A 13,945-nucleotide genomic window follows, 5' to 3' on the forward strand; every position below is an offset into this window, starting at 1 on the left:
TACTTTGTTTGCTGTTTGCTGTCCAATTTGCTATCCATCCCAATACACTGCTCCCCAAACCCAAGCACTTTGAAATTTTACTCAATATTTTGGGGGACGTTTTGTCAAAAGCCTTTTGAAAGTCCAAACAACCACATCCACCGACTTCCCAGATTCACTCTACTAGTTACATCCTCAAAAGAATTCCATTAGGTTTGTAAAACACGATTTCCTTTTCCTAAATCCATACTGACTGTATCGGATTCTACCAATGTTTTCTGAGTGTTCTGCTATAAAATCCTTGATAATGACCTTCAGCATCTTCCTCACTACTGGCATCAGACTCACTGGTCTATCATTCCCTTTTTGCTGTCTGCCTCCCTTTTTAAAAATTAGCCACCCTCCAAACTGGAATATTCCTGCAGAGTCTAAAGAATCTTGGAATGTGATCACTAATGCATCCACTATTTCTAGGGCCTATTTATTTACTCCTTATTACTTCATTAACTTTTAATGCAGATTATCGTGCCCTGGGGATTTATCAGCCTTCAATCTCATCAAATTTTCCCAACACAGTTTCTCTACCAACACAGATTTGCTTCAGTTTGTTTCGTTATACAGCCCTCCTGTCGATTACAGACCCTCCCCAATGCTCTTTGCTTGTCGACTCCTAATCCCAATGTCTCACTCTATACTCTATTATAAATTGTTCTCTACTACAGGTTTAACGCAAAATATAAAATCCAATTTCTCCTTCCAGATTTCTGTTGACTTGCAATCCACATCCAGTATTTTCTGCTAGTTTCAGATGTCCAGCTTTTTAAAAAATTATAACCTTTTATTATCTTTTAAAATGAAAGCTAGAGAACACAGTTAAAAGACATTGATTACAAGTCGTAATTATAAGCCAGAACTACTACACACATCACTAGGGAGTGCCAATTCATACTGGTTACAAAATAACTAATTAATACTTCAGGTGCTGCATGCTTCAGTAAATTTTCTGCTTACATTGCAAAGTTATTATAAATGAATATAAAATGTTCATTGTTAGGTGCCTTTAACTGCACCATTTGGTATCTACAAACTTTTGACTTATAAATGTCCAACTAACATTGATTCACAGTTCAAACAGTAGTTTCTTTCCTTGTATTTTCCTGTATCGGAGTGAAATTTGACTCTCAGCCCTCCACTCAGAAAACACTTAAAAGAAAGCAGAATTTTTAAGGAAATCCAATTACATCAAGATACAATGACAAAGTTATAAATTTATTATAATTTCTTTGGAGCAGCATGTACATGTAAGCATTCGTTCCCTCATCTAGAGGAATAACTAAATTCGCAAAAAGACATTTCTGAGCATTAGGCCGTTACACCTGGTAGATTCTCTCAACGACGCATAATTATTGTTAGAATTTGAATTTACTTTTCAAAATGGGAATTAAAATATGCACATTCCAAAGATGCACTCTGGAAAAGCAACTCATCCTGCAACCTGCTTTTATATCATGCTTCCCATGTATCCATTCCCAACTAGATAATTATTGCGCAGTCTCATTGAAGGTGCGCACCATGACACCTACTACACAAAGAATAACAGTCTCCACCATTCTTAACCTTACCTTGGATCTGAACTACATCACTGTGAAAAAGAAAGCAGACAGCAGTCATCTGGCCGCTGATACACTTTTGAACAACAGATTCCAGAAGTGAAATGGTAAGAAGTTGGCAGCAATCCACAGAGGCTTTCAAAATATCTCACTTGTTTTTGTCAGGCAGATAACATGTCAAACTAACCTCCAAAACATGCCAGTCTCCATTAAAGTTCGAACAGAAGTTGAAAATACATTATTATTTGTTTTCAAAATGTCAACGCTTCTGAGCTAGTAGTATGAAAGTTACAGTTAATGGCATACAGAGAGTCTGCCTATTTAACACAAACACAAGATTAAGTAACTCTCCCTTTGAACCTGGCCTGCAATTCAAGATGATCATGACTAACCTGGATTTTTACCTCAACTCTTTACTATTGCATACCCCCAATAATCCTTCATCCCCTTGGTAATCAAGAATCTACCTATCTATTCCTGCCTAAAAAATACTTCTGCATTCGCTGTCTTTTGAAGATGGGAATTGTAAAAACTCTCGACCCTTGGCAGGGGAAGAGAGCAACAAGGACCACGACACCTGGATCCTCCCAAACGATGGCAGGTTTTCTACAGCCCAGGACAGATGTCCTGAAACCTGACACTGTGCAGACAACACAGACGCCTGAACACGTGTGCTTTGTTGTGGAGAACAATGTGAAACTTCCTGATCTTATTGTCCCCTACTAACACTGCATTCCTTTTGGCTCTCTCTCCCCGCCCCCCCCCCCGGCCACCCCGATTGAATGGCTTCCTGTACCATGGCAATGCTGTCATTTAATTCATCCATCCCACTATCCTGTTTTCATCTAGAGCACACCTCAAACCTGTAGTGCAAAGGCTGACATACTGTACTCCTGTTCTTGGAGTCCCTTGTCTGCCTCACCTGTAGTGAAGACCTCCTATGCCTGACCATATGAGAATATCCTGAGTTGCGATTGTCTCCTGGTACAAATAATCAAGATACCACTCTTCCTCCCATTGCAGCATCTAGTTCAGCCTCCAGCTCAAGTGCTGAGTAGAAGCTGCTCAAAATTCAAAGACTTATTGAAATTGATTTGCCCTGGATCACAATGGTGCCGTTGAGCTTCCATATGCTACAGCTTTGACAACAGCTGTACTGCTGATCTTAATGAGTTTGTATTTAATTTGTTATTCAGTTTTCTTTTATATTAATGCATATACAATGGTAAAACTCGAGAACATAACAGGCTCCAACCAATTAACAGAGAGTCAGTTCTGCTATAACACATGTCTCTTCAACATGAATTGCCTTTAATGCGATTGAAGAATTTAGATCGTTATTTGTTGAACCTGAACTTTCTTTACCTATATTGGCTATAAATGAGATTCTGACCCGATTAGTTTAAATGGTGTGACTGCTGCGCGATTTTCTTATCAAGTGGAATTACATGAGCATGGAGCTATCGCATTATATCAGAACTGACTGTACTCACACATGATAAACTAGCATGCGTGTCAGGTCTGAAGTTTGGTTTGACCATCCTGCCTTCAAATACTCCCTCTCCAATACCAATGAACTTGGAGACTTGCTGTGATGTCATTTTTTTCTCCCCACCCACCAAGAATTGACTGCAGGCCCCTCTTCCCAGCCTGCCTCACTGCAGGCCCCTCTTCCCAGCCTGCCTCACTGCATTGCTGACTGCAGGCCCCTCTTTCATTAAATCCCTTAATGACCTTAAATATAATTCAAACAGGCCAGGTTCTTTATCCATTTTAAACCCATTATGTTCTTTATAGAGAAGAATATTGCAATTTCTGCAGTATTAAGACAGAGGGCACACTTGTGCTTTTTGCAGTCACCTCCATTGCTCAAGGCATAGTGGCACTCTAGCAGCAAAATTCCATTTTAAAATATCAAAAAGGGAATGACTTATACCAATTGCACACGTGTTGTGGATTTAAATTTGAGAGGAATGTTTACCAGAATAAAGGAGTTACATTTTAGTCAAATTGAATTATCTTGTCACAAGATCAAAAAGAAAATATACAACCAAGACACCAAAGTCTGGCCTCATCATTCCCAGGGTTTGAGGGATAACTATGAACCAAGATTTCACTGCACTATTTATATTATGCAAAGCTACCATTCTTAGTAAAATATTTAAACAGGTACATTTGAAATCTTTCTTCCAAGTACATCCTAATTATCACCCTTTTCAGTACCATCTGAAAGGATGATCAGTTTAGTAAGTTAAAATGTTGTCCTATATTAGGAACTGTATAGCAAGGTGTTATTTAGCAACCTTAAACAAATGCATGGTTTATTTAACATTAGGCTTTTGGACAGAAACTATGCCAAGGTCAAGTCTTTACAGAAGAAATACACCTGATTTTAAGAAACTGATGTTTACTATTCTACAAGATGGCTCAACATCTCCCTAGTCCCCTTCCAGCTCTATTACTGATCAAACAGCATTAATGCCACGAAGTAAAATCACACTGCTTACTCTCCTCTCTTGCAAGCTGTCTGTTACTTGTGCAAAAGCATGGAGAAGTCAGCCATCGACCACAGAGTAGAACTCCGCTGTAACGTCAATGTGTGCACTTGCTACAAGAGAAGGTAACCCTTACCTGCTGTCCTTCACTTGACATGCCAAGATTAATGATGATGCTGTGACTGAGATCAGCAGGTTAACAAATCAAAACCAGTAAAAGTCTGCTACATCTGGCCAATTAATTACTGGATAAACACAGCCACTGGTGAGTTAAGGTGGATTCTAGCCTGTTAAGTTGCGAGCTTTAAAATTTAGGACTTGCTTACACTATTTTTCCAGGTTTAAGTTTCAGAATTTTTAAAACATTCTTATTCATTGGTCACCATTTTGATTAGATTAGATGCCCTACAGTATGGAAACAGGCCCTTCAGCCCAACCAGTCCACACCGAACAGTAACCCACCCAGACCCAATTTCCCTCTGACTAATGCACCTAATGCTGGGCAATTTAGCATGGCCAATTCACCTGATCTGCACATCTTTGTGACTGTGGGAGGAAACCGGAGTACCCAGAGGAAACCCATGCAGACACGGAGAATGTGCAAACTCCACACAGACAGTTAAGATAGGAGCATTGGCATGCATGAAAAGAAAGCACACAGATGCTTCATATAATTGACCCACTTTTCCCTCTATTCCCAATGTACAGATTATTCATTAGTTTGAATGCATTACCTCCAGTAAGATTGAAAGAGTTGCTAGGTCCAAAAGCTGAAAATGAGTTTGGAGGAGCAAACTCTGAAGTAGTGCTGGTGGTGCTGATACTGCACGGACTCAACAAACTGGAGCTGAAACAAAATGGAACGCTATCAGCTGCACAAAAGTAAACTTCAATTTCTTAAATTCTTTCACAGGGTGACATCACTAGCAAGATCAGTATTTGCTGCACATCCCTAGTTGCCTTTGTAGTGAATATGAGGGCATTGACGTTAAACAAGCATTTTGGGAAAGCAAATCTTAGCAGCACTTATACACCTAATGGTAAGGTCCTAGAGTGTGTTGCTGAACAAAGACACCTTGGAGTGCAGGTTCATAGCTCTTTGAAAGTGGAGTTGCAGGTAGATAGGATAGTGAAGGCGGCATTTGATATGCTTTCCTTTATTGGTCAGAGTATGGAGTACAGGAGTTGGGAGGTCATGTTGCGGCTGTGCAGGACATTGGTTAGGCCACTGTTGGAATATTGCGTGCAATTCTGGTCTCCTTATTGGAAAGATGTTGTGAAACTTGAAAGGGTTCAGAAAAGGTTTACAAAGGGTATTGCCAGGGTTGGATGATTTGAGCTACAGGGAGAGGCTGAACAGGCTAGGCTGCTTTCCCTGGAGCGTCGGAGGCTGAGGGGTGACCTTATAGAGGTTTACAAAATTATGAGGAGCATGGATAGGACAAATAGACGAAGTCTTTTCCCTGGGGTCGGGGAGTCTAGAACTAGAGGGCAGATTTAGGGTGAGGGTGAGGGGGGAAAGATATAAAAGGGACCTAAGGGGCCACTGTTTCCACAGAGGGTGGTACGTGTATGGAATGAGCTGCCAGAGGATGTGGTGGAGGCTGGTACAATTGCAACATTTAAGAGGCATTTGGATGGGTATATGAATAGGAAGGGTTTGGAGGGATATGGGCCGGGCGCAGGGTCTGTTTCCATGTTGTACATCTCTATGACTGAGCCAGAGTCACATGTAGACCAGATCATTTAAGGATGGCTGTTACATTCCTGAAAAAGGATATTAGTGGTCCAAATTGCTTTTTTGGCAAAAAGAAAAACTAGTCTCAGTTAGTTTAACTGACATCATCTTTTAGTTCTAGATGGTTATTAATAGAATTTAAATTCCACCACTTGTCACGATAGGATCTGAACCCATGCAACCAGACCATTTGCCTGGGTGCCTGAATTGTCTAAGGGCACAGTCACTTTGAAAACAGCCTCACCAGAAATAAAAGTCTATCAGAAAATAAACTTAGAATCTTTAACAGGCTTGTATTTTAACTTTAAAAATTGAAACTCAATAACACTAACTGGAAGGGAAATAGTCAAAAGAATGTCAAGAAACAAGATTGCTTTTCCTGGCTACCTTAAAGCTCAAGATCCCAGAACCCATGTTATGGTACAGATAATATCCCTCACCTGGTGTCTGACTCATCACTGTCAAAGGAAGCCACACTATTACATAAAGGAGTAGGAATACTGCCACAGACTTCTGCTTTAGTTAAAGGTGTTTTCATTGAACTGCTGCTGCCTGCAGGTACATAAAATATTTTATGAAGCAAATATTTAGTCTTTGCTAAATTAGTGGCTTATTAAAGGAAGAGGAATGGAAATGTTCCACTATTTCGCTCTATTTTCAGGAGTTTGATAAACTAGTTATTACCTGGACTCTTGTCATAGCCAGCTGCCACTGCAGCAAAGGTAGGGTTGCCATTTTTTCCAGGGAGAGATGCTGATTTTACAATTTTGGATTTGCTACTGTTCACTGGTTTAATACCAGCATCACTGCAACAACACAAGATAACTCTAATACATTCCAAAAAAAAAAAAACAATGTGCATAGTATTAAACAAAAACCCTATGCCTTGCTAAAATTAGTATACAAATTTTTAAGCACATGCAAAATATACATTTGAATGCATGGAAAAACAAGTATAAAATGTTTAAACAGCAGTTAATTTTCTCTGAAACGGTGCAGCAGAAAATTGCTAATTTCCTGTACAACCCATTTTACACCTCTAATCATCAAAACATTTTCAGTGATTTTCAGTCACAATGTCAAAGGTCTTGGGAACATACACCTTCTATACTTTCAAAATGTTTAGAACTACAACTTACAACTATGACTAACTTATATGGACTTTATCAATTGTGAAGTACTTTGGAACATTCTGAAACAATAAAAGATATAAATCTCTGTTCAAAATGTTAATTCTCAGAAATTAGCAATAGTTGCTTTTAAATCAAGCTTGAATAGTTTGAACAGAATTTCAGAACACTACTCTAACAATTATTAAATTTGTGGATTTGACAGTGTTCTCTGGCAATGTATAAACATATTCAACATGACAGTTATTAACTCCAGGAAGGTTATTACTACTAAACCTAATTCAGTTATCACTAACCAGCATTCTTAGACATAAGGTTATGGGATAGTGATTTTAAAAAAATACTTTCAGGAAAATTTCCATTTCCAATGACTATTCACCTAGTGAATGAGCTAAATCTGATGAGATAGGGTTAGTTGTCATTAGATTGGATTCTTACAGTCAGTCGCTGTATGATCTACAAAATAGTGAAATCGACAGGTTAAATTTTAATGATTAACTAGTTTACCAGGTAACCACCTGTTCTTAATAAATTCATGCCAAAAAAGTGCCAGGTCATGAACATCTCCCTTTGTATTCAATGGCATCACCACCACTGAATTCCCCCAAAACAACATGCTGAGGGTTATCATTGACCAGAACCTGAACTGGACCAGATGTTTAAATAATGTGGTGAGAAGCACAAGTCAGAGAGTGGACAAAAGCTAACTTGTCTCCTGACTCGTGTCTGAAAATTTACAGGTTTTTGTAATCAGGGATGTGATGGAAGGGTGAAGCTCAAACATTTAGAATGCGGGATATATCAGAGATAAAATAGCCCACTTGATAGTAAGCCAATTAATCATCTTAAAATATTCACTTCTTCATCACCAGGATATAAGGGGCAGTATGTTGACAGCGCCTTCCAAAACCAAACCCTCAAGAACAAGGGCAGCAGATACTGGGGAATATCACCACCTGTAAGCTTCCTTCTAAGACATGCACCATCCTGACTTGGAACTGTATTACTGTATCTTCAATGGGTCAAAAGCCCAAAATTCCTCCTTAACAGCTTGGTGGGTGTGCCAACTGCCACAGCTCAAGAAGGCAGCTCATAACCACTTTCAGCAATAACTTGGGACCAGTAAAGAAAAAAAGTCTGGTTTTGACAGCAAAACTCACATTCCAAAGGTGAATCAAGGGGCAAAGCAAAAATACCCTCTTGATTCCCAAGTCTGCAATGGAACTTTGTTTGAATTTCTACGATGAGTGCCTTGGAAAAGATTTCTAAAGGTTCCTCAAGGGGAATTTTGTAATAGATGGATAAATAGTTTTGTTTAACCAAGTACTTTTATATACAGCTGAGTTTAGAATACTTTTAAAAAAGGTGCCTCGTGAACTCAATAGGCATTACACAAATGCAACTATACACGTTCTCACATTCATCATGCTAATTTTCAAAATCAACTCAGTGTGCAGGGTTAGGATTAACAACTGTTAATAATTTTTAAGTGACTTAAGTATTGGAGATAAAATGTCTTACGGAGAGGCTTGTGGATAACAGAGATAAACATGCCTAACAGAGGGCGGTTAGCTCAGTTGGTTAGATAACTAGCACGTGGTTCAGAGTAACAGCAAAAGTGTTGATTGATTCTAATTCCAGCTGAGGTACAGGTGGACCTCGCTCTTTGTTCAAAGCGCCACTTCACTGCTCCCAAGTTAGTTTTATTTAGTGAACAATCGACGATACCTATTGTTGACAATGCTACTGTAACTGGGAGCACGAAAAATCAAGTTTTGAGGTGTTCCAGGTGGGGGCGATGGTGGCCCAGGCATAGGTGAGCTCTGTCTCTTCAAGAAGACATCGGCATGAAGAGTCTGAATGGAAAGCTGTTGAAGGCTGTCTGAACCTGAAAATTGTTAACAGTAAGTGCTCAATAATATAAAAATGATTTCAAAGTTCATTTGATTAGACATTGAATGTTAATACTGTCTCAGACAGATAAACCTTCAAAACTTTTGAAGGGATACTCAAATTATTCAATGATAACCTCATTACATATGCAGTTATTTCGATTTTTTGTGCGAATACTAGAATATAATTTAAAGATTTCAACATTCCTTAAAATGATTATTTACAATTGTAAAGCATGGAGCATGCTTTAAACATCCAGAACAAAATCACTAGGAAGAGTAGAATTAACAGTTTAAAATCTGCAAGGTTTCTACAATCCCTACAGTGTAGAAGCAGACCATTCGGCCCACCACGTCCACATACTCCTCCTAAAGAGCATCCCACTCAGACCCATCCCACTACCCTGTAACCTTGCATCTCCCATGGCTTACCCACCTCACCTGCACATCCCTGGACACTATGGACAATTTAGCATGGCCAATCCACCTAACCGGCACATCTTTGGATTTTGGGGAGGAATGGAGGCACCTGGAAGAAACTCATGCAGACAAGGGGAGAACGTGCAAACTCCATACTGACACAGTTGCCCAAGGGTGGAATCGAACCCAGGTCCCGGTGAGGCAGTAGTGCTAACTATTGAGCCACCATGCTGCCTTCCACGAATACCTTTTTGTTACTAATAATTAGTGCTTTTCCAGCATGATTTATACCAATGCAACCTACTCATGGCTCTGAAATGGCAATTGAATGTACATCAAAATTATATCACAGTTAGAATTCAGATACAAAAATTGAGGCTCTGAACTATGGACTGCAAAAGTATAGATTACACCAAGTGTGCACAATCTGTACTTCAAGTCTCAGATTCATCATAATCTCATGTTTTTAAGGATTGACACAGATCGAGGAAATCTTCACTTGTTGATAACTGGCTGATTATAGAGGCACCAAGCACCATTTTGATTTAAAAAATACAAGAAAATCTGACCTAGCACTTTATTCCCATACTTTCAAAACACGGAGCCGAATAAATAGTCACTTACTGCTACTAGATTTGGGTATAGGTACAATATCCCATTCAGGTGGAGGGGAGTCTTTTTCACCCTCTGAGCTGCTGCTATTTCCCATTTCCTGACCAGAACCACTTGAAAGGAATTTTACCAGTGGTGAGGGTCTTCCATCTACTAATTTACCAGGCACTAAAAGTAAAAACTGACAATTAGTTCACAAAAACCTTTCCACATCAAAAATAAATTGCACACTATCAATCCGATGCATTTGCACAGAGCATGCACATGAATCCCTTACCTCTTTTTGGCAGGTTCCTTAGTTTTGGGCAATTTGTCAAGGTTGATGATACTATTTTGGCAGGAAAGGGTTTGCGTTGTTTGTTCTCTAATGGAGTAGTATATGGCAATTCCAGCGAACTTCAAAAGAAAAAGACCCAATTAATACTTCAAAAGAAAGCCACCCAATTACATTTACTCTTATTTTGATGCTAGGAGTGCTTTACCTTGACTTAATGTCATTCTGGGTTTCCTTTTTGACATTTCCTACTGGTTTCTTTCCTTTAGATTTTAAGACGTGGAACATATCTGCGTCATCTTTCTCTTTGATACACAATACCGTTTTCCCTTTCTTCTTATCTGAATCTGGAGACTAAAGATAAAAATCAAAAGCTGGTCAACTTCGGTTTGTAAATTTGAAGTGAAAACTTTCAGTACTTTTATTCCATCCCGACCTTTTGAAACACGCATCAAATAATTCACCAGTAATTCCATATCCTTTGTTCAATAACCAATTTTCCTGACTTTCCTGGAGTTCAACATTGCTTTCTTCATTTCTATTGCTACATTGGCTAGCTCAAGACTGGTGCATGAAGCAATGCCATAGACAAGGTGGTCAAAATAATTATCCTAATGTCATCCACACAATTTGTTCTTCTCTTCCAATATTTAAATCTCCTTTGACTGTACAGGAGATGCAATAACTGCTAATCTGCCTTTTTCCACAGCGCTTTCCAGCTGAAAACAATTGTTTTTTTCCCCTCCAATCTAAAATGATGAATTTAGTGCTCACAATCCAATTTCTACACCAAACAGACTAAAGACAGATTAGTCGACCACTTATCACAAGTGTGGCTGAGCCCCAAACCACCTGCCACTTCTCAATTTTCCATCCCATGTGTATTAACATCTGTCTTTTGTCTTCTAAAATGCTGTAGTAAAGCTTGCCTAAGCTTGAAAAACACCATGTTTCTTCTCATCACTTGGCAGCTTTTGTCCTGCATTTTTATCATTTCATTTAACTATCTCCTGTTCATTTTTCCCTACATGTTGTGCATCTGATTTATTAAAAATTGCTCTTTTCACACTGTTCTCTTATAAACTGCTCATCTGAAATATCTTCCACTTATGAAAGATTTAAATCCAATTATTAAGCTATTTAATCTTCAAACACTATGCTGTATTTTCTGATTTTGCTTCAATTTCAGAATTTGCAGGTCCCTATAGGATTAAAAAAGGCTGAATACATTCTACAATGCAACTTGCGAGCAGGGAGGAAAACATGAAGTTAGTGCTTGTTCCTGTTCTGAAGACAAAGAGCCTCAGACTTCACATCTTTGACCTTCAGCAAGTCGTGATTCATGGACATTATGCACAAATGAACACAAAGAAGGAGTAAAAAGAAATGGAAAAGTAGACTTGTATCTGCACACCTTTGGAAGCTGGCCTGAGATCAACAAGATGCAGAACAGATGAAGACAATGAATTCAGGGATATATCCTGCAGGCACATATTTGGAGACAGCCACAAAGCCAAATACATTATTCCTATTTGTAGAAGTGCAGCCAAAGTGACCAGAGCAATGTCCTGCTGTGTGTGTGTGTGGCAGGCGGGGGGGGGGGGGGGGGGGTGGGTTGATTGTTGCATAATACTTTCAGAAAGTTGAAGATCAGCATGTGAATTAACGATCAACTATGGCTGCATCAAGAAGAATCTCATTTGAGACTTTGAAAAGGGCTGCTTTAGTGTCGAGAAAGATGGAAACTTAAATCGAGTGATTCAAACAGATTATGGGAGAAGTTGGTCAGAGATTCTGGGAAGTGACAGATAGAAGAGGAATCTCTTGAAGAGGATCTTGAAGGGTAAAATTGAATTTGACACGAGGCAGTAAATGGAGATGCCCAAAGCAGCAATAGTAAAGATTTTGTTAAAAAGGGCATAATTTTTCTTCCAATGTAAGCCACAGTATTTGAGAAGGGTTGAATTAACTCAATGTGCCTGGAACAGATCACATGAAATAGAATTTCAGGAAAGACAAGGAAAATGTTAAACTTTTAGAACTTCGCCACTTCAAGATAGAATTGTTCATATTGCAAGTAACCAACCTCCTTGAGGGGTGATTCTACATCTGGATTAGATGTTTCAGTGGTGGTGGAAGAGCTGTCATCATTATCTGCATCTTTTAATTCATCCTCCTGTGGTTTCCCTTTTACCCGTCTATCTCTATCCTTTTCTTCACGTTTTTTCTGTGCTTTAGTTTTGCGCTGTAACTTTACTCTCCCTGTGAAGAAAATTCATAATGTCAGAAGAAAACTCAACAAGATTCAAGTCATTATCGGTTGGCTTAGATTAACATTTGGATCCTAGATAGATTTATGCCAACTATACAGACTTGCACGGCATAAATGTACTCTGATGCCATGATAGGATTCAATTTATTCCAACCACCTACAGGCAAACCAGGAAAAGCAGTAAATACAAAGTACTTGGGCTCAAAACAAGACCGAAGAAATGGGAGTGAGCCACTTAAGAGCAGATTGATCTTCTTGTCCCTGGTGAGTGGTCAAAGGGGCAAAAATATATTTTTAATATTACTTCAATATGAAAAAAATTGCAAAAACCAAATATAAATGAACAGTCAACTCTAAACTCATTGTAGATTTATGTTTTTGTTGGTGTGCTAGGAGTTTCAGCTAGCATTTAAACTTATTTAAAAGTAGCACACTGCTCAAATTACAAACCTGGAGAAACCCATGCTAGCAGTTACAAATAAAAGTCAAGTTGATAGAAAGGTGATTTAGGCCAAATAAATTCACTACTTTCCAATAATCAGAAGTGGCTTAAGAGGCTGAGCTAGTTTTCAGCTATTTGATCTATTAGCAACTCTAGACACCATTCATTATGGATGATTGATCCTTCCCAGTTCAGAACAGGTCATAGAAATAACAAGAGTTCTTTTTCCCCCAGCAATATCTACGGTATGCAGTGAGACGAGAGATTTCTCAAAACTGAACAACCATGCCATATTCTAATAATGGTAGTTTTGAATACCAGCAACTCAGTCTTGTCTACAAACGACTAGAAAGCTGTAGGCATGTTACACGGCCATAACGAAAAGAAAGCAATCTTTAGTCACCTTTTGAGCATGCCGTGTCACGCCCAACTCCATTTCATTTTCATCAAATCAATTGCATAGCTATGCCCTGTAGTTTCCCCAGGGCACTTTGGCAAATTTGGATTGCTGGAAAAACTCCTTTTCTTTCAAATACACATAGTGAATAGATGTTACAGCTGTTGGAATTTAGCCAGATTTCCTGCAAAGATCAATAGTCAATTTGGTGCTAAATGAAACAAGTGCATTGTCACCCATTTCATTCAATTGCATCTAGGCCTGTAAACAACCAACCTGTCATTGGAGCTTGGCTTTCAGTGACTATTCTTGCCAAAGTGAAAAGGAACCTGTGCCAAAATGCAAACGCACATTAACTTTAAAGCTGGAAATACTGTTGTAGCTGGAAAAGCACAGGAGGTCAGGCAGTATCCAAGGAGCAGGAGAATCGACGTTTCGGGCATGAGCCCTTCTTCAGGAACATTCCTGAAGAAGGGCTCATGCCCGAAACATCAATTCTCCTGCTCCTTGGATGCTGCCTGACCTGCTGCTCTTTTTCAGCAACACATTTTCAGCTCTGATCTCCAGCATCTGCAGTCCTCACTTTCTCCTAGAAAATACTGTCGGACACTTGTTTGCTGCAATTTTAAAGAGGGAGAAAGCTGATCATTACACGCCAAATGATTGTGCAGTAAAAATCAAAGT

At 39.1% G+C, this 13,945-nt stretch overlaps 1 protein-coding gene across 2 annotated transcripts in view; it reads right to left on the reverse strand.

Annotated features, from left to right (window-relative positions):
• Window positions 1–13,945, reverse strand: part of tmem131 (transmembrane protein 131) — a 201,590-nt gene that overhangs the window by 9,175 nt on the left and 178,470 nt on the right. For both annotated transcript variants that reach the window (XM_043692263.1, XM_043692264.1), the window contains 8 exons: window positions 12,237–12,412; window positions 10,359–10,504; window positions 10,154–10,272; window positions 9,889–10,044; window positions 8,681–8,840; window positions 6,507–6,628; window positions 6,263–6,374; window positions 4,819–4,931 (listed from right to left, as the gene is read on the reverse strand). In XM_043692263.1, the coding sequence (XP_043548198.1) occupies window positions 4,819–4,931; window positions 6,263–6,374; window positions 6,507–6,628; window positions 8,681–8,840; window positions 9,889–10,044; window positions 10,154–10,272; window positions 10,359–10,504; window positions 12,237–12,412 (1,104 nt within the window). The remainder of the gene's footprint in view (window positions 1–4,818; window positions 4,932–6,262; window positions 6,375–6,506; window positions 6,629–8,680; window positions 8,841–9,888; window positions 10,045–10,153; window positions 10,273–10,358; window positions 10,505–12,236; window positions 12,413–13,945) is intronic.

The sequence above is a fragment of the Chiloscyllium plagiosum genome, chromosome 6 (assembly GCF_004010195.1).
Source record: "Chiloscyllium plagiosum isolate BGI_BamShark_2017 chromosome 6, ASM401019v2, whole genome shotgun sequence".
NCBI classification, from domain to species: Eukaryota; Metazoa; Chordata; class Chondrichthyes; order Orectolobiformes; family Hemiscylliidae; genus Chiloscyllium; species Chiloscyllium plagiosum.